General features: G+C 39.4%; 1 protein-coding gene across 6 annotated transcripts in view; it reads left to right on the forward strand.

Moving 5' to 3' along the window:
- Positions 1–21,396, forward strand: part of STAU2 (staufen double-stranded RNA binding protein 2) — a 175,046-nt gene that overhangs the window by 97,342 nt on the left and 56,308 nt on the right. For 5 of the 6 annotated variants that reach the window (XM_072852339.1, XM_072852335.1, XM_072852336.1 and 2 more), the window contains one exon: positions 15,289–15,402. The exons of the other annotated variant lie outside the window; for it this stretch is intronic. In XM_072852339.1, coding sequence (XP_072708440.1) covers positions 15,289–15,402 — 114 coding nt within the window. The remainder of the gene's footprint in view (positions 1–15,288; positions 15,403–21,396) is intronic. 6 annotated transcript variants of the gene reach the window in all.

Genomic DNA, 21,396 nt, shown 5'->3' on the forward strand with positions numbered 1-21,396 from the left:
GTTTCTGTGGTTTCCCAGGAAATCAGTGGGCATTTCCCGTCTCTGGGTCTCTGATGGACTATAGACTACCTTCCCATCCCAAATGTCCTGTCTCAGTTTTTACAACAGACAATCTTCATTTTTGTTGTTGTTGTTTTCATTTCCATTCCTCTCTCAGGATAGAAAGCAGCAACTTCTCTTTGCTCCTTTCAGCCTTGTGGCTCACTGCTTTGCATAAAATGGCCCCCCACTATGCCATTCACCTCCACTTTTCCTCAGTAGTTATCTACTGAGCCTCCACTACAGAAGTTGTAGTTAGAAGTTTAATTGTTTTTGGTGATTGTGTTCAAGTGATCATTTATTTAGGGGTGAAATGGAGCTGAGCTGTGGTAAACTGGACAAAAACCAAACAATCTCTTATGAGTCATGACTGGCTGATGTGATTTTTCCTCAGATTCCCCCAAATTACTTTTGAGAAAAAAAAAAAAAATTACTGTGCTTTGGGGGGAAGGGTTCTATGTACTGAATCTATTATAATGAATATAGTTGTAATTATACTGTTAGTTGTCAGAGAGTGTGTATTTTCAAAGTTCCCTGCAGATGAATGAATCAAAAGGTATGTTTTAGCAAGTCTCCAGCTAAAGCCAATAAGGGAGAGTGTAGCAAGTGTTAAAAACTAGAATGTAAACCCAGATTATACTGTTCTGTCCTTGAACGTGTCGGCTGCAGAAAGGTTTGTGGCCATTGTCAGCTTGGGACTGGAATCCCAGCAAATGGGCTAGTTCTGGGGAGTACAAAAGTCTCACCACTCTTTCAAATTAGAAAAATCGAACAATAATTAAAGGAAGCTTTTGAAATTATAACATCAGGCTTCCTTGCATCATTAATGTAAAACAGATTTGAGAGCTATGTCAACAAGCTTTTTATATAAATGCTTCTTTGAAGAAGATCTTATCTCCAAAAATCAGGAAAAATTAGGACATTAAAAAATGAAAATATTTGTAGAATAATGTTAGAGAATACTTTTGAAATAAGGCTGTTAAAGCAAATATTGCTTCATCCACATTTGGGGTTAAACCTCCCTATAATTCTATGTATAGAACTGTGCATCTAGACACACACACACACCCCCCCACATCCCCCCGCAGGCATTGGAGACTTCCTTCCCAGCAGGATTGACCAGACTGCAAATATTAGTGAAATTGTTCTAAAATAGTACTGTACAGTCAGGCCCAGAGGGAACTGTGATCAGCTCATTCACCTTAATGTTAACACTCAAAGAGCAGTGGGAATTTATATTTAAAAATAAGCATTCATGAAACCCCTTGAAGTAGCTCAAGAGTGACTGCGTTGCTATGTATTATCAATACCTGCTTCTGCAAAACAAGCTGTGGAATCAGGCTTTTGGTTCCTGTCCTGGTGCCTTGTGTTGTAGTCAAGTTCACTAGCACTGTACCTGCTCATTGGTCACATCGGTTTCTGTAAAATGACATGTGGAATGATGTTGTGCTCTGTCATCACTGCAAGTATTGAAATCTGGCCTTTTGCAGAAGGGTATTATCTTCCGGCCTGTTTGTACGATGCCACGCTCAGTGGCCAGTACAATAATCTCAACAGCAATGTTTGTCTCTTACCCACAGAGAGTATAAACACCTGTAGAAATGGTTGACAAAGTCCTCATTATCTCCATTTCTGTCTCTTCTGGATACTTCTTTTTTTTCTAATGTGAAGTTTGCACCTTCACCAAGTACCAAACTATTGCCTGATGTTCAAATTACTACAGACTTTTGTTGTGGGTTAACCCCAGTGGGCAGCTTAAGCCCCACACAGCTGCTTGGTCACTCCCCCCTAGTGGGATGAGGGAAAGAATCAGAAGGGCAAGAATGAGAAAACTCATGGGTTGAGATAAAGACAAAAGCTGCATGTGCAAGAAGAGCAAAATAAATGATTCATTCACTCCTTCCCATGGGCAGGCAGGTGTTCAGCCATCTCCAGGAAAGCAGGGCTCCATCACGCATAACGGTTACTTGGGAAGACAAAACACCATAACTCCGAACATCCCCCCTTCCTCCTTCTTTTCCCCTGCTTTTATTGCTGAGCAGGATGTCATACGGTATGGGATATCCCCTTGGTCAGTTGGGGTCACCTGTCCCGGCTGTGTCCCCTCCCAACGTCTTGCCCACTCCCAGCCTACTCGCTGGCGGGGCAGCGTGAGAAGCAGAAAAGATGCTGTGTAAGCACTGCTCAGCAATAGCTAAAACATGGGTGTGCTAACAGCACTGTTTTGATCAAAAATCCAAAACATGGCACCATACAAGCTGATCTGAAGAAAATTAACTCCATCCCAGCCAAAACCAGTATATTCTCCACCTCTTATTCCATAACGTTTACAGCATGCTCAGGTCCCACACTATCCAATAGATCCTCATTACCCACCCCGCCCTTGCCGTCCTTTGACATATACACAGATATCATTCCCTTAGTCTATGGGCCATCCCTTTAAAAAGTCCACAAATGTTCACTGAGTTCATTTAGTCCACGACTTGGGCTCCATCTGTTATGGTCATTGCTCAGGACAGGAGAGGTGGTGTGTTGTGTGGAGTTACTGGGCACCGAAGTCAGCTCAGGTTGGGTCACTGCTGCACTTTCATTACTTCTTGTGAGGCTTAGCCTCCGTTGGTTTAGGTGGTTCCTGCTTAGAGTAATTCCTATAAAATGCGACTCAAATAATGGGTTACAACAATTAAGAGGTATATCTATTACAATCTCCTCTCCTTGTCCCTTTGGACTAGGCCATAGGTTTTAACTTTACAATGACCTCCTCCCCTTGCCCCTTCTCCAGCATGGGCTTATCCACAGGCCACTGTCCCTTAGGGGTGTACCTGGTCCAGTGTGACCTTATCCATGGGCCACAGTTCCTTCAGGGGTGTACCTGCTCTGGCATGGACTACTCCATGGCCACATATGCTTCTGGATGTGCCTGCTCCAGCGTGGACTTACCTACGGTCACAGTTCCCTGGACTTTTGAGTTCCAGCCTGCCCAGTACAGCAGCACAGGAGCAACAGCAATGCCCTGGCCATCTGCCAGCCCATTGCTGTTATCAGTATGTTCCCAGGCAGAGCAGAATAGGATGATAAGGAGTACAGGAAACAGCAGAAGCAAAAAGCAGCCCCTAACAAGTACTAGACTCTAATATACAGCAAAGCAAGCAAGCCCCATGGCAAGCACAGGAGCCTGCCAATTAGTAGCTAAACAGCCATAAATTTGGTCTAGCATACTCTGATCAAATCTGTCGTTATCTTGAACCCCTCATATCCCACATCAGGTGCCAGAAAGGACTGTTATGGGTTATCCCTGGCAGGCAGCTCAGCCCCACCCAGCCGCTTGCTCACCCTACCCAGTGGGATGGGGGAGAGAGTCGGAAGGGTAAAAGGGAGAAAACTCGTAGGTTGAGATAAAGACAATTTAACAGGTAAAGCAAAGCTGCGTGCGCAAACAAAGCAAAACAAGGGGTTCATTCACTCCTTCCCATGGGCAGGCAGGTGTTCAGCCATCTCCAGGAAAGCAGGGCTCCATCACGTGCAACGGTTACCCAGGAAGGCAAACGCCGTAACTCCAACCCCCCGCCCCTTCCTCCATCTTCCCCCAGCTTTGTATGCTGAGCATGACGCCATATGGTATGGAATAGCCCTTTGGTCAGTTGGGGTCAGCTGTCCCAGCCGTGTCCCCTCCCAGCTTCTTGTGCACCCCCAGCCTGCTCGCTGGTGGGGTGGGGTGAGGAGCAGAAAAGGCCTTGATGCTGTGTGAGCACTGCTAACAATGCTGTTTTGATCAAAAATCCAAAACATAGCACCATACAAGCTGCTATGGAGAAAATTAGCTCCATCCCAGCCAAAACCAGTACAGATTTCTACACTTCACTGGCATCTTTACAGTTGTCTACCACTGGGCAGAAGTCATGAAATAGGAGAACTCCTTTCATCCGTGTGAACTTACTGTCTTTGTGCTCTGAAGAAAACTTATACTTTTTTATCAGGTTATTTGCTACAAAACTTCCTCGTTTATTCAAGACAGCTGCTATTTTTGTTGTAAAGGTAATACAGATTAACGGGGAAAGAAGTTTCCTCCAAGCAAGGCAGCCAGTTAGTCAGGATTTTATTGGTAATTTTAGTGGCATCTGTGATTTGCACAACACCAGGCAACCTGTTAACTGAGAGTCCTTGCCTGGCTCTCAGAAACTTGCAAGTGCCCTACTACACTGAAAATCAACTTGAAATAAAATAGCTATGTTATGTAGGTAAGGGTTTCTAGGTCTCCAAACCCTAATTTATACATGACTAGCCAAAAGTAAGAAAACATGTTGGGAATGTGAAATAGAGGGGGAGATAAAACAGAGCAAGCTGATAGCAAGAATTGTTCTTGAGAGAGCTTCATGTAAAAATCAAAGCACCTGGACTTCATTGCGTTCTGTTTTGTAAGGTTTTCTAATCAACTAACTTCAGAGAAAAGGTAGGCAGTACCACAGTTGATGGCAGTGACCCAGAGTAGATCTACAATTAGTGGTTTTATTAGTTTACATTTATTTCAGAAATGTTTCTGCTGACTATAGACCATCTAGTCCATATTACCCTATTTTTGACCTCAAAGGAGGTCAAAATAATGGTAGTCATTCTACAAAAAAATAACCATAAAAATCATTCTCGTATCAGTTTATATAAGGAAAGACATGTACGTTTGGAAACCTAGCATATTCATTCACAGGGCATACTGCAGGAGGTAGTATTTGCTGCAGGAAGAATGTTTCTGAATTAATTTAAGAGCATGCAGAATTAGGAAAACAAATGCAAATCTAGCTACAAGGGGCAGTAAATTTTCTGACATGAGGTCTCCAACTACCTGGCTTCTGGCCAGAAATCTGTCTAAACTACCTTTTTTCTATTCTGGCCATCGTTACCTCTCTCCCTCTTACAAGGAAGAAAGCCCTTTATTCAAGTGCTGCTGAAGTTTTGCTCTTCTTGCCTCCAGAAACAGCCAGGTGCTTCTTTTTTGTTTCAGTTTCTAAAAGAAAAGAAGGTAAATGCAGAATAACTGACTAATGGCGTTGCGTGGGTCCCCAGGTGTGATGTGAATGTCACCTTGGTACATTTTATCTTTTCTCCTCGGCATTTTGCAAATAACAATTAAAATCCTCCCACATATCCCTGCATGTAACTAGGTCTATGGAAAAAATTTGAATTATATTTTCATAACCAATTTTAGAATGTAGGGGGTTTATGTATGAGAAAGTTTAAAAGCTGTCAGGATTTCTCAAAATACTGCAGCCAGCACTAAATGCACTGGGCCGTGTTCTCTGCCAAAACCTTTCTAAGTAAATCCTAACGTGACTTGATAACTTAGCTACGGACCTTGGCTTGGAATACAGCTAAAACTTTGAAAGACTGGAAGTTTCAGTTAGCAAAAATGTGAAGGTGCAATGGTGAATTCATAGCAGACTGGGGTTTAGCTTTAATTATAACAAGGGAACTCAGCTCTCAAGCAAAAAATCCTTAAAAAGAGAGCAACAAGAAAAGGTGAAGAAGGAGAAAAAAGACAAGTTACAGTTTATTCCTCTCACTGTGACTTGAAGCCGAGGCTTTCAGAGGTTTTTTTGGCTGTCATCTCCTTCAGTCCTGTTCAGAACTGCGAGCACAGTGAAGCAGGATAACTTTCAGAAGTGAAATGATTGTTTCTTGTTTTAATTAAAGAAGGCTGGTTCTTTCCACATACTGCCCTATATCTAGGTTAGTGCACAAAACCAGTGTCTGTATCAGCATCAGACTTTTCAGCAAACTCAGGCAGCTGGTTTTGTACTCGCAGTTTCACAGTGATGCTGTTCCCTCTTCATTAATGCGGTGTTTGGGGCTTTCACATGCAGTTTGTAAACAGAGAACAGTTAATGCTTGCTTTACTCTTCACCCCAGTGACAGCCTTCATAATGAAAAAGAGTGTACATGAAAGCATATTTCCACTGATGCTTTGGCTAAAAAGTGATTTTAAACCCAAACTACTTTCTCTGTCCAAACTAACCAAGTTCGTCTCTGACTTTAGTCAGTTGTTCAGGATGATACCTGAGACACAGGCTTCTCCACAAATGCTCCATACCATGCTCATCCTTTGTGTATTTTATCAGCAGAACACAAACTCCCTCACCTTCCTCCTTTTTTTTAGGCCATGTGATGGAAATAGATCCCAGGGTTGCCAGTTTTTCGTATTTCCTTTGACTGTGAATTATAAAATGAATTTTAGTTCCTCTCCCTGAAAATACAGTAGTTACCTGAATAATTATGGGTGAATGGACCAGAGGCAAACAAGTTGTTTCTGCAAAAACCGTGTCAGGTATAACTTACATTACTTTGTAGTGCTTTGCAGTGTTTTAATTTCGGAATAATTATTTTTTTTTTTTAATCGTGTTTTTCTTATTCATTCTTGGGTGGCAAGATTGTATTCAGTGTTTTAGATCACTGTAGTTAAACTACTCTCTACTATGTCTACAATATAATACATATCTTAGTTATAGAACAGAGGAAGTGAACAGGGTAGCAACAGGGTACTCTTCAACATAAGTGTGATTTTTTTATAGAAAGCTGTGTCCCATCTCCTGATTTCAGCTTCCCTACCAGACAAGCAGATCTTTTTGCACCCTTGAATGCCGCCATTGAAAATATGGTTGCTCGCTTTGCATGTTTGTTTGCATGGTTGCTCACCCCGCTGGACCTGTTGTTTGTGAACGGAGAAGGACTTGTGGGTGATGTGACTGTTGGAGGCCATCTTGGGCATAGCGATCATGAAATGATAAAGAGTTTTCGATTCTTGGAGAAGTAAGGAGGGGGGTCAGCAGAACTGCTACCTTGGACTTCTGGAGGGCAGACTTTGACCCATGTAGGAGCCTGGTTGGCAGAGTCCCTTGGGAGGCAGTCCTGACGGGCAAAGGAGTCCAAGAAGGCTAGACATTCTTCAAGAAGGAAATCTTAAAGGCACAGGAGCAGGCCCTCCCCATGTGCCAAAAGACGAGCCAGTGGGGAAGAAGACTGGCCTGGGTGAACAGGGAGCTTTGCTGGAACTCAGGAAGAAACAGGAGAGTTTATGACCTTTGGAAGAAGGGGCAGGCAACTCAGGAGGACTACAAAGATGTCATGAGGTTATGCAAGGAGAAAATTAGAAGGACCAAAGCCCACCTAGAACTCAATCTGGCTACTGCCATAAAAGACAATGAAAAATGTTTCTATAAATACATTAGCAGCAAAAGGAGGGCTAGGGAGAATCTCCATCCTTTATTGGATGCGGGGGGAAACATAGCGACAAAGGATGAGGAAAAGGCTGAGGTACTTAATGCCTTCTTTGCCTCAGTCTTTAACAGTAAGACCAGTTGTTCTCCAGGTACCCAGCCCCCTGAGCCGGAAGACAGGGACGGGGAGCAGAATGAAGCTCCCATAATCCAAGGGGAAATGGTTAGTAACCTGCTACACCACTCAGACACACAAAAGTCTATGGGGCCAGATGGGATCCACCCAAAGGTACTGAGGGAGCTGGTGGGAGTGCTCACCAGGCCACTTTCAATCCTTTATCAGCAGTCCTGGCTAACCGGGGAGGTCCCAGTTGACTGGAAGTTAGCAAATGGGACGCCCATCTGCAAGAAGGGCCAGAAGGAGGATCTAGGGAACTACAGGCCTGTTAGTCTGACCTCGGTGCCGGGGAAGGTTATGGAGCAGATCATCTTGAGTGCCATCATGCAGCATGTACAGGACAACCAGGTGATCAGGCCCAGTCAGCATGGGTTTATGAAAGGCAGGTCCTGCTTGACCAACCTGATCTCCTTCTATGACAGGGTGACCCACTTAGTGGATGAGGGAAGGGCTGTGGATGTTGTCTACCTAGACTTTAGTAAAGCCTTTGACACCATTTCCCACAGCATTCTCCTGGAGAAACTGGCTGCTCATGGCTTGGATGGGCGTACTCTTTACGGGGTAAAGAACTGGCTGGATGGCTGGGCCCAAAGAGTTGTGGTGAATGGAGTCAAATCCAGTTGGTGCTGGTCACAAGTGGTGTTCCCCAGGGCTCAGTATTGGGGCCAGTTCTGTTTAATATCTTTATCAATGATCTGGACGAGGGGATTAAGTGCACCCTCAGTAAGTTTGCAGATGACACCAAGTTGGGTGGGAGTGTTGATCTGCTTGAGGGTAGGAAAGGAGAGAGGAGGTTGTAGCAAGGTGGTGTCGGTCTCTTCTCCCAAGTAACAAGCCATAGGACGAGAGGAAATGGCCTCAAGTTGCACCAGGGGAGGTTTAGATTGGATATTAGGAAAAAATTCTTCACTGAAAGGGCTGTCAAGCATTGGAACAGGCTGCCCAGGGAAGTGGTTGCGTCACCATCCCTGGACGTATTTAAAAGACGTGTAGATGTGGTGCTTAGGGACATGGTTTAGTGGTGGACTTGGCAGTGCTAGGTTAATGGTTGGACTTGATGATCTTAAGGGTCTTTTCCAACCTAAACGATTCTATGATTCTATGTGCTCCAGAGGAACACTGTCTTTATAAATACATACCTGGGTTACGGTTTAACAGATGGAAGTTAAACAGTAAGCACCTTACTGTACTGATTATCCTGTACGCTGCTGTGACAGCAGCAGTGTTAGCTAATTTTCTCTTAATTAGAAGTGAACATCACATCCAGAGGTAGGATGGAGCTGGGCCTCCCTTGCTTGACAGAGCATAATATGTGGCCAAACTTTCCAGATCTCCTGCATCACTGAAACAGGAGCTCTGAATTCAGAGGATATCTAAATAGCATGAAAAAAAGGACATACAAGCTTCTTTGGCTCAGATGATAAACTTGTTTTGCATTTAGCAGATATTTTATATATTCTCTTTGGGAACTGTATCAAGTAAGTTTTTTTACTCTTATTTGTACTTCACATGTTTTTATAGATGTCAAGTGTCTGCCTTACTACAGTCAGGAACGTAAAATACTACCACAGTAACCTATGACAATGCCTTTATTCTGCTTGTTGTTACCTACTTATGGTACAGTAATGGCTTATTTCTTAGTCTAAACCCTAGGACTGTATTTTAATGAAGATTTAAGATGATACAGCTGCTATTCAAACTCTGTAAGAGAGGAGCATGTTGGAATAGCTCAAGATTTACGGCTGAACTGTCAGTCTTTAAGCTACCAAGTGTCTTTACCCTTCCATGCAGTAGCTACGGTGGAAACTTTGCCCACTGCTGTGAAGCAGACACAGCGATTAATGAACCTGAGGCGTGCTAATCAAACATATGTTTTCTTGACACAATGATTGTGTTATATATCACATCCGAATGTACAGGCCTTTATCTTTCCTTAATGATCTAGCAAGGGGGCTTTTTTAAATGTGGGTGTTTTTCATGCACTCCTTAGATTTGTTCCACAGGGGGTGACCATTAAAAACATCTGACGGGCATGCAGTTAGCCAGCTCCCTGCTGAGATTAGTAAAATACTATATTTAGTAATCGCACTACATCAAGGAACTCCAACATTGCAGGAAACAGTTTGATTCAATGCTTTTTTCTGATTTTTTTTAAATTTTTTTCATTGTATGTCTTATTTTTTCATCTGGGACAATTTTTTTAATCTCAGTCTTGTTTTTTGTATTTATGCTTCAACTTTTCATAAAAGACTTTGTTCATACAATGGGATTTTTTCCCCAGTTTTATTTTTTTGTTTTTACTCTACTCCTGTTCTACTCTCACAAATAAAATATATGGAATTGTAAAGCAGGTAGTAAGAATGCAAAGTGGTATTCAGAATCTCTCTCATGCTGCTCCTTGTCTGAAGAGACTAATCTGTTATTTTTTAGGAAAGCTCTATAGATAATACAAGGATTCACACTTTCGAGTACTAGAATACTATACTGTGAATGCTCCTAATATTGGCTTTGAGAAAATGGTTGAAATGAGCAAGTATATTTATTTTTGTGCCAGGAGTATTTCTTCACCAATAAATATGCATGAAACAGAGTTTGAGCTAAACAAACAGGATTGTTTAATTTTTTTTTGGTAGGTGACATGACTAACAGTAGATGAACAACAGAAAGAGGAAGATAAAAGATGAATATGGAAAAGACAAGCATTTCACCAGGAAGCTAAAGGAAGAAAACTGTTTCATGAGACACTTGTCCGAGTCAAAATTACTATTTTAACATCTGATTTTTGAGCCCATTCTGGTTTCCTTGTTGCTGTAAATCCAGAGCAACCTATGTAAAATCTTGGAAATTACTCTGTAAATTCGGGACTAAATTAGGTGCTTTCCCTTTAAGGGGCAGATTTAAAGGGATACCATCCTTTGTTCTAACAAAATAGTCTGGGCTTGTCAATCCAGAAGATTTGTGCATTGCTGAACATAATGGCATTTTATTACCTAGTTTATTTCTGTCTAGCATTCTAAGACTCCTGCTGATGCTTTGACTCAGAGTAGTTTTTGTTTGGAAACATGAACTCCAATGCCACAGATGACTTCTTTCTTTTGGTAATTCATATTATTTTTTTAAGTTAATAAATGTTCAAGAAAGAAAGTGTTTGGCCAGACAGGAGTTGTGCTTCAAACTGTGAACATCTAAGCAGCAGTGTGTGAAAATAGTAGCCTTTATTTTTGCTCCCCTCAGTCTCTTGTTAATGCACAGTTAGGTTGTTTCTAACAGTAGTTTAGTATATTATAGTTAAACTTAACTACTATGTAGTAATATAACAGGTCTGTCACCTTCCTCAGTTGTGAATCAGTAAACCATAGCCCTTATGCATCCAAAAGGACAGATGTTCAAATGCAGAAGTGCCCACTGAAGACCAGCAGACTACCCCTTGCTTGAAGTTAGGACATTGTATTTACAGAATAATTTATGCAGATTAACTATGGCCAGTATCTGAAATTGCATATTGATCCAGTGTGCTAAAGTAGCTTACTGCAAGACAAATCCTGCAATATGTTTACAGTTTCTATCAGAACAGTTGCACATAGGGAAGTGTATTATAGTAAAGCTAGATTCAAGAGGCATCTTTATATAAATATGAACGAAATGGGAAATTTCCTGCTTTTGGAGCAGCATTATGATATAAGTAACCTTAAATGTAATTTCTTAGGCAGTTTTATGCAGTGTAATTTAGTTTTTCCTTTATAAAATAACATACAAGGTTGAGAATTTTGGCTATGCCATTCCACATGCAGTTGTAACATTGTAAACATTCATCTTGTATCTTCCCTTATGTGAAGCTATAAATGTCCATCAAAACATTTGCATCTCTTCAGTAATTTAAAATATTAAAAACAAGGGCCAAATTTCAGCATAGTTGTTAAATGGTTTCAGACCTTTGCATACATTTCTATATACATACACCAGTTAGTAGTACCCCTCCATACATACTCATACCATGCAGCTTGTTACGGACTGAAGTAATCTCTGAAAAGGATATACAGTTGCATCTCCTGAGAATATTGAACATGAAAGCATACATGTATGAGTAAATCCATGGCATGTGCTTGTGGAAAAAATTACTTCTAGAATTTATTTCATTATTTTGATGCCCGGGATGTACTTTGTGTTTTACACACAGAGGTTTCATGCCCTGCCCACACAGCACAATGGCATGCTGTGTTTGGGATTCCTGAGCTGGTTATACGTGATTTATCCTCAGGTACTTCATGTATGCAGTTATCCAGGAGAAAAGCTAGCAGCACTGTATGCTTTTTCCAATAAATGAGCAGGTTCATTTAGAGTTATTGCCAGGATCTTGTTGTTGTGGCACTGCTTTGTACTGTGTAGACATACCTTGGAGGAGAATTACGTGTAAATCACTCATAATAGTCTGAGGCTGGAGTCTTACATTTTACTCAGAAACTTGCACAACCCTTGCTACAGACATCTGTATGCTGGCCATTATTTTCTAATCAGATCCTAATGCTGTTCTAGAAAATCTCTGCTTATATGTTACCCAAATAAAACATTCTGAGTTTAAATTAGTTAAATTTCATTGCTGTTTAATCCTTAAAATGCACTGAGCTAATTTGTGAGTGTCCCTTAATTACAAAAAATTGAAGCCTGAAAATTAGATCCTGGACATAGATAGTAATTATTTTCATAACTCTTTTATTTTTACCTCCATAATATATGGAAAGGGAAAATGACCAATTGTGGTTAGGCCAGAGGCCTTAATGATGGGTTATAGTCCCAGCGCTGCCATTCACTCCTGCCAGTGCTGAGTGAATTTGGATGAGTCATTTAACATCTCTCCACAAAGTGTCCTTACCTGCCTAACAGAGTTATTGCCCAGACGAGCTGTAGTTAAGCACTCTTGACTCTTAAGGCACTGAGGAACTTAGAAAAGTATTATTGTCGTTGTGAATCTCAATAATGGCCACGTAATCACCATTGGAGCACTTGGCCAGCCTTCGGTCACCACTCCTTGATCGCAGATACTCAATCAAGTATTTGCTGTGCCTTTATGCTCCCCTGCCTTAGATGATAATGATATTCTTAAACCAGTTTTATAGAAGTCCAGTTTTCTCCCATACTTAGTCATAATAGCATGGACAGAGAAACTGAAATATTTGCAACATACTGCTGGCTGAAAACCTAGAAGCAGCTGCTGCTGTTCAGACTATTTGATAACTATTCAACTACTATCATTTCTTTCCGAGTGCCTCTTTTGGACATTGTGCTCAAATAGGTGAATACCTACCACTCTTGGTCGACAAAAACCCCCAAGCTTTGGATCATAGATCAAATTTGAAGAAGAAAGCAATAAAATAGAGAGTTTGAGAATGTAGCAGCTGGACTAATAAATAACAAAACAGGATTACTGGGAAATTGCACATACGCATGCCAAATGTAGAAGAAATCTGAATGTTTCTGCTGACTGCACAAATCTGTAGACTAGAGAGATTTGATGAAAGGAGAAGGTTTTATTCTGTCCCCCATTCAAAGTCCAGTCTTCTGGTTTTTATATCACTATTCATATCATTAACATAGAAAGTGTTTGTTTTGGTTCAACTGAAGAGCTTCAACAGGGCAAGAGATAATTAGAGGACTGTTGTCTAAGAAATTACAAAGTTATGGCCTTGATACATTCAGATGTGGCCAAAAGTGAATCATGAAATTCCTTCGGGAAAGTTAAGCCTAGAACAACACCAAAATTCTGAATTTATTGCAATTTCAATGTGAAACTTTAAAGGGAGTGTGGATCAAATCTGCTATTGCAGATAATAGTGTCATATAATACTAATCATAATTTTTCCTCTGGATATCTCCTGTTCTTTCAGCTTGTTAACCTTGCTTTATTCCAGTGGACATTAGTGAAGTGTAACCTTGTTCATATTATTCTCATAAAAAATAAGCCTACAAAGATGCTATGCAGTTCAGAAAGTGCCATTTTTCCATTTCTCCATATATGCTCTAAGACACATACTTTTCTCAGTCACCAGATTTTGTCCCTTTTGCTATGTCATATTTGCAGTACACAATCTTCCCTTTGAGCTTTTCTGCCCCAGTTCTCCACATCACATTCCCACAACACGTATTCAGCAGAATATCTAGTTTGCAACCAGATACCACAGTTGTGGAAGCTTGATAAGTCCTTGTCATAACAGTAGTCCCTGACATTTAAAGAACTTCAGTTTATATTTGCAAGCCAAATTTCATACCTTCATACCTCTTTCGATTAATCAAAGTTAAACCATTGTATATGTGAAGGGGCCTCTTGTGGTTTCTAAGTAAGTAGTATGGCTTTTCTGGCAGACAGCCACAAGCAATTTAGTAGGCACATATTGTGGGGGTTGAGAGAGGAAGAGAGACAGGGATAATCCAGAAAGCTTTAAGAAGGGCTGAGTGAAACCAATATTTCTATACACAGTACAAGAATTTTGCGTTCTGTATCTTACTTTTGGCCCCAGCAAAACTGTTTTGATGTGTTGTCAGTAAAGTAATTCTGAAATATAGCACCGACTTGGTTTTCCTCTCACTCAGCCAGTTTTGCACTGGTTTTGCTTCAGCTGAAGTGTTCCCAATTTGCACCTGTGGCAAAGAGGAGTTAGGCACGTTAGGGTATTTAATAGGGTATTTAATATAACTCCCTATTAATTTAGGGAGTTAGGGGTATTTAATATACACGGTATACAGTTAAGTATCATATACGTCACTAAATCATTTCCACAGGTATAACTCAAATATGGTTCCTAGTTGTCTCCAGAAATAATAAAGTTTAATTTTGTAGCCTAAATGTCAAGGTGAGGCTTTATCATGTAACTTTTGCCTGAGAGCTATACAGCTGTAAATAGATACTAACATAAAAGGTCTGTCTCCAGCAGAGCTGATCTCTCTTTCCATTTCTGACAGGGGTCACATAGCCAATGTAAATTACCACCATAAACCAAATTCCACCTCTCCTGTAGAACAAAGTGCTTGATCTGCCTGTCTAGAAGCCAGGAGCTACGCAGAGAACTGTAATATTTGAACAATTCAGCATGAGTAGCAACCTGTTCTTAATAATGGAACACTGGCAACATTTAACTTAATTTTGTCTCAACGTGTTAAAATCCATCCTTTCTTTAGGGGATTTAAGAACTATCTGAAGGGAACTTAAAGACAACGAGAGTAATTCAAGTAGAAGCACCATCTTCCTCTGTATTTCATGCAAGATTCAGGTTCAACATGCACTTCTTGACATCAGTAGGGAAGGAGTTACTCTTAGAAAAGGATAGCCTAGACATCTCAAGAAGAATGTGAATTCTTCTCCATTTTATCTGTCATTTTGATTTAATTACAAAATCAAATTCAATTATACAGCATTATGTAGCCATGTCACAAAAGTTAGTAGATTTTAGTAGAAATGGCATTACAATTGAAAAATTAAAACTATTATTGCCAAGGTTTTGGAGGTAGAATGATTTACATGGATGTTTTATAACTAAGCTACAAAACACTGATAAAAATGACATCTAGGCTGGAAACTATAACTTGAAACTAGATTCTTATAATTGTATAGATCCAACATCTTGAATTCAGTCTCAAAGGTCTCAGAAACTGAAGAACACAGCTGTCCAACAGACATATCACAGAAAATTTGGCCCCAGTTCAGTATGTGACTACCTAGAATATTTGACCCACTCCTTGTTTTATATTAAAGATGAATTCAATGTAAATGTTTGGAATTCTTCTTACAAACTTGTTGAAAAGGGACAGTATTTTAGCATGACTCCCTTGTACAAACCTGGTGTTTAGCAGATTACGTATGTTATTCTGTTATAGGTACACTACAGTGATAGACAAAATGGCAAAGAGTGTATGACCTGTTTGACACTGTCTCCTGTGCAGATGACTTTCCAAGGTATCGGAAGCTCCATTGAAGCCAGCCATGACCAGGTATAATACCTTCACCCCACACTCTTGTAATTTCATTAATATCTAGTAAGGCCAGAATGTCAGCATTAGTAAATTTTAAATTTCAACACATCTTGTGATTTTCGTATGGCATGTTCTTGTCACTGGGTTTTGCCTATCTTGCCATAGTAAAATCCTGATTAGATCTAAAGAGTGACCCAAAAAGGAGACAAAACTATGTTGCCTTTTATATATTTTTAAGACATATTAGGAAAGCCTGAAGAGCTTGCTTTGGTTTTAAAGTCAGACGTAAGGTTTCTGCAAAGTTTTTGTTTAATTTTATGTATGTATCACGTCTTGTCTATCCTATTTTTACTAGAAGATTATGGGTAGCTGGAAAAGCTGAGAGATGAAGCCATCATCTCTAGCCATCATCTGTCACAAGAAACTGTCATTTGAGAGGGGAAAGGGATTTTTAATCAGACTGTGTAAAACTCCCGTTTTGTTTGGCTGTTCTTAAAACATTTAATTCAAGCTTCTGGCGAAAAGCCAGGAGAAAAAAAAGATCTCAATGTTAATCACTCATCACCCTGATGCTTCAGATGGGAACTGAGGGGGACTTCCATTTTAGTCTTCTTGTCCTCCAACACTCTTACATATAAAAGCAAGACAAGACTTTGATACTCCAAAAGTTTTAAAAGCAAAAAGGAAACAAGTAGAAGAAAATTTTAAACCAAACCTTGCACCTTGCAGATCTTCAGTAGATTGGAAAAAGTACCATTTTTATTTGCCTTTGCAGGCCATCTTTAAATTGTACTGTGTTCGCATTTACCATACATTTTATTGGACTCTATGTAAGATTCCCTAAGGAAAAAGGAAAATTAATCTTAAGAATTATCAGAATTAGTTATATTTGGGGAAAAGGTTCAGGCACTCTTAGCCATATTTTTGGTTGGTGGGTTTTTTTTATTGGAAGTTTCTAAGTTAGTTGTTAACATACTTAAGCCCATTAGTTATTTACATGGTAACATGAGGATACTTCCTGTCCTTAAGTGTTTGGTGTTTTACAGTAATGGAGAGCTGTGGTAAGTCAGAACATACTTCGACAGACGTAATCCATTCAATTCTCATTTCATCCAGCAACTTGTTTATGCTGTTCTAAAGTTGCTCCGTTTTTCTTTCAGTAAAGATCGCCTTTTAAAATTTAGTCATAACTCAAATACAATATTTAGACATTTCAATGAATTTAAGGTGGTCCCTGTCAATTTGGTAACAACTACATTCTGGGCTACCAGCCAGCTTGGCCTTCGTCTTAGCATTTATTTAGGCTAGAGTATGATATGTAAACATAAAAAATACTTTGTAAGCAAAAAGCACATTTAAGCCATCTGAATAATTATATATTTAAGACATCTAAATGAAGAAGTGTTATTGAGCCTGCAGAATCAAGCACCTAGAAATTAGGAAATTCCAGATTATGTGCAGCATTAGTTTGATCCCCAGTGTACTCACTCAGTGCTCCAAACAGGACATTCTTCTGGGAGGAAAAAAAAAAAAAAGGCATAAAATCACATAGATAAAGATTGTATCATAGCATGTGCACAAATGGGTAGAATTAAGTTTGCTTGGGCCATTATGTAGCTAGAATTTCCTAATCTCGCTTCAATTTGAAGTTTAAAAAATGTTCATCATTGGTTTTAGTTATGTAATTTTCCACAGGGTTCTTAAAAAGGAAAGAAAAATGTTTTGTCATTGCATGATGGGGTGGTTGTTGCATACTGAAACCACATCTGCGAAGATTTCATCTGAGCTGAGAGGAAAAGAAAATAAACATCTAAAAGCCAAGTGCCAACCAGTGGGTCACAAAATAGATCCACATACTGGACAGGATTCACAAATTTCTCCTCATCCCCTTCCTAAATATAAAAGGAATTCCACTTTCTGGGGAAGAGAGATGCTACTGACTGCTTGTGTTTGGTAAGGGGGGTGGCAGGACTGGATTGAAGCATTGTTTGTGATCACCTAATTAAATAGAGAAAACTGAATGATTAGCAAACAAACAGAAAGCACATCAAGTGTTTGTCAGGCCCTGGAATTAGTTAATTAATGACAAAATTAGAGCTCTTAATGGACTAGCTAAAAAAAAAATTCCCTTTTCTTTCTTGTTCCTGTGTGATTGGTATGATTTTGCTTGTTTTTCTACAGTTTGCCTCACAGCAGTTTATTTGATACCGCTAGTCTTCTTATAAAAATAGGGGACAGAACTTCTGTACCTTTGTTAAGCTGAATTATCCACTATTTAAAGTTCCAAATGAAATAAGTGCAAGATAGCCATATGCTATAAAACTTAAATTCTAGAAACTCTTCTTTAACTTATGTCATCTGTTACTTTTAAATCATTTCTTTTGTATTATATGGTAATTAGGATGGACTAGTTACTTGAAAGCCTGTGATTTCAGTGGAGGCGTGTTGATTTGTGTCCGCTATGAGGCCTGACATAGTTTGACTTCAGGATCTGTCTATGTCTGTGTTTATGAAGATAATTTTTCTCATGTTCATTCTAAAATATAGGTTTTATAATTTCTAGGTTTTTTAATCGAAAACTGTCTGAATGAGATTCTGGAATAGTTTCTTTGTGGGAAAGTGGTGGAAAGTGTTGTGTGAGAATGTCTAATAAAAAAGCTGTATACCAAATTTGTCACTATATTGTGGCAGAAGAACCACAGCTGACCACATACCTTGATCAAAAAAAGAACCAGAAATGAAAAAAAAAAACAGGTTCCCAATGGCATCTCCAGCACTATAGTCTACCTTTTAGATTGGACTTGTCTTTTGTAATATGTCTCTCTACTCACATCCAGTGGGAAATTTGTTACCCAGCAGATACCAGTGTGGTTACAATCCTACATAAGTATATTATCTTGTTTTTTCAAATATGCCAAGACTTGACACAGCAGTTTTTCAAGTCATTTGCTCTTTTCCTATACTTGTAGGGAGTTTTCATTCTTTAGATTGGTTTGGCTTGTGGTTTTAATGAGTTTAAATTTTTTCCCCACATACTTCATTTGAGCAATTTCAGATTAAAATAAACATTTCATAGTGGTACACTAATTAGTGTGTATTTCAAATGTCTGATTAACAAGGCATATCTCATTTGATCATGAAGCAGTATTGTGGAAGCAATTGCTGGTCTTTCATTTTTCTTTTGGCAAACAGTAAAAAAGGGAAGCATTCCTAAAGTACCACTGCACTCTTGCCTGATACGTGTTTTGTTGGGTTTGGCATTCAGGTATGCCAACCTCTTTGGTAGAAATTTAATGTTTTTTAGAATATTTTTTTCCTGAATTATTTCTATTTTCTGTTTCCCAGTATCTGAATACAACTATAAATTTCTCTTTCCTTAATGGCCACTATTATTTGTTTTTTTCCATAGAATTCGGCTACAAGCAGCTTTTAGTTAAAATGGTCACCACTTTCTAGTGGCTTTCTCAAGCAAACCTGAGTTTGTCCTTAATGGTAATGAATCCTGGTATTTTTTACCTTGCTGTGGGACTGGAGACAGCCTATTCTCAGAACTTAGAACGGACTTTAGTCATACAGTGTGAAGCTGAGGAACGAATTTAATGTGGGTGATATAAAGAAACAGAAAGGAAGTCCAGGTAGTCGTTCTGTTTGTGTCACTAAGAAAATTCAAGGTATGAGGGGTGGGAGACAAAAAAAGGAAAAATTCAAAGATAGGAGGCTATATAAGCAAAAATAAAAGTGGAATGGACCAGAAAACTAAGAAAGTGCAGGGAAATGGGGCAGTGAATATCTAAAGGTCACGGAAGTGGGATAAAGAGAGGAAGTCAGAGCTAAATGGAAGACTTAGAGAATTGCTCAAAAACCCCACCAAAATGAATAAAGACATCTTCTCTACTGCTTAGTCTGAAAGTCTTAGAGAGTTCTGCCTGCTTAGCTTCTCAAAGTATTGAACACTGAATTGCTTGTTACCAATACAAATAAATATCTTGCAGCTTTAGCGAACTGGGTTATATGAAGAACTCTTTGAATTCTTAAGCACAGATATACCAAGAACTTGTAGTTAGAAGATGTAATGCTATTGGAGCAAACTATTGATGAAAATAGAGATTTCTGTTTCCCCTAAAGACTTCTAGTCAATACCGTCGAGTTGTTAAGAGATGTACTTCACTTAACACAAATTATTGGACTCACTGTAATGGTAGCTAGGTTAAATTTGACAGTCTGTGTCATACAAGATGGCCTGTGACATAGTTTCAGTCTAAGAAGTGACACTTCTACTTCTGCTATGTCTTGAACAAGCCAGTGTCAAACTTAACTTCCATGTTTGCATGTATATTTTGGAAACTTGCAATGTTACCATCTTTAGTGGCTTTGTAATAATTGCTGTTTTTCTGAATGCTTCAGCTCTAAGTGACTGTAGAGCTCTGCTTCAGGGATATCATGCCCCTGTGGTTGTCACAGCTGTGAAGAAAACCCTGGAAAAACCATCTTGGGTGCATTCTTAAGGCTTGCTGAACAGCAGGCAAATTGAAAGTATGAATATTCATTTTTTAATAAAATTATTTTAAAGTCAGTCGTGGTGATGAGGAAGAGCAGATTGGGCCCATTTTGAGATTTTTGAATGCTTGCCATGGAGTACTCTGCCTGCACAACTGAATTTTTAACCCCCAGTAACTTGATGTTCATTGAGGGGTGACCAGTTCTCTACTTAAATTTCAGGAGACAGATCAAAGACCAGTGCATTTTCTTAAAGTCTCATTACTTTAATACTTTTTGATGATTTTGGAGGTTTTAACATATGCATGTTTTTTGGAGCTAGCAATACTGCCCATTTGTTCATTGCTGACTTCTGCTGTTTAGTTTACCCAATAGTCCCAATGAGATGGGCTGTTAAAGTGATGACAATTAATCTTTTACACTTATATTTTAGTCCATGCTTTCTTAATCCCATCCATTATATTTTTGTTGTATATTAGACCATGTTTTTAGAACTCTTCTACACTTTACAATGCATAAAATAGAATACTTTTATTTTCTAGGACAGATAACAATTGTGTAATGTTATATATAATCTACCACTATTACCACTTTTATTTTCAAGTATAAAAATAGCTGGAAAGAGAATAAGCAGGGGCAGAAATTGTAGAAGTGGAAGAGCTACTGATGAGACAGACTTGATAAAAGAGTCCAGCAGGGAAGACTCTGTAAGAAAAACAAAAGCCCAAAAAACTAATGCTGCAGTCAGTGAGCATGCAGAGGATCAGAATTTGTCCAATGCTGTAACCAACAAGGATGAATGGGATTGGGTATTTTGTTAAGATACCTTTCCATATCAGAAAAAGGATTATTTACTGGATACTACATTAATTCCTGCTTAAAATTAATTTTGTTCTAAGGTGAAATTAGTATTTTCTAGATGTTCAGATTTACTTCACAGTGGGTGTTTGCGTCCTGGACATAGCCAAAAAATGAGAAAATGCTAGGATTTTCTTTAAAAAATACATGTATTCCTTTTTTTGGCTGGTGTTATGTGCTTCACTTGTCAGCTCATTTCTACTTGATTTACTGTAAATGCAGTTCTCATTTCTTTGGGGTGGCTTCTTCAATAAAATGAGAAAACTTTAGTTTGACTGAGTGAAAATCTTCTAGCAGTTTTCCCAAAGCTTGGTGATTCTTTCACAGCCCCTTCAGCCTCAGGACTCCTACCTGATCTTGTAAAAACATCTCATGCAGCTAGGTCTCTTGCTCCTGCCGGTGTGATCTGGCTGGCTGCTGCCTTCTCCTTGACGACTCCGTAACCTTCAGGGTGGGTCAGGCATGGCCACGGCTGAGTGCCTGGTGCTCCAAAAGAGACAGTTCACGTGGGACAGAAATATAAACTGCTTTTGATATATAGCACCACGCTTCACTCTTCTCTTGTCGTGTGGGGAAAGTTGCACGTCTTAGGTTGATGTTGCAGTCAGGAGCCATCCCACCAGGTTTTAGTTAGGCTCACTAGGTTGTTGTCTGCTA

The sequence above is a fragment of the Ciconia boyciana genome, chromosome 2, assembly GCF_034638445.1.
Source record: "Ciconia boyciana chromosome 2, ASM3463844v1, whole genome shotgun sequence".
Classification (NCBI taxonomy): domain Eukaryota; kingdom Metazoa; phylum Chordata; class Aves; order Ciconiiformes; family Ciconiidae; genus Ciconia; species Ciconia boyciana.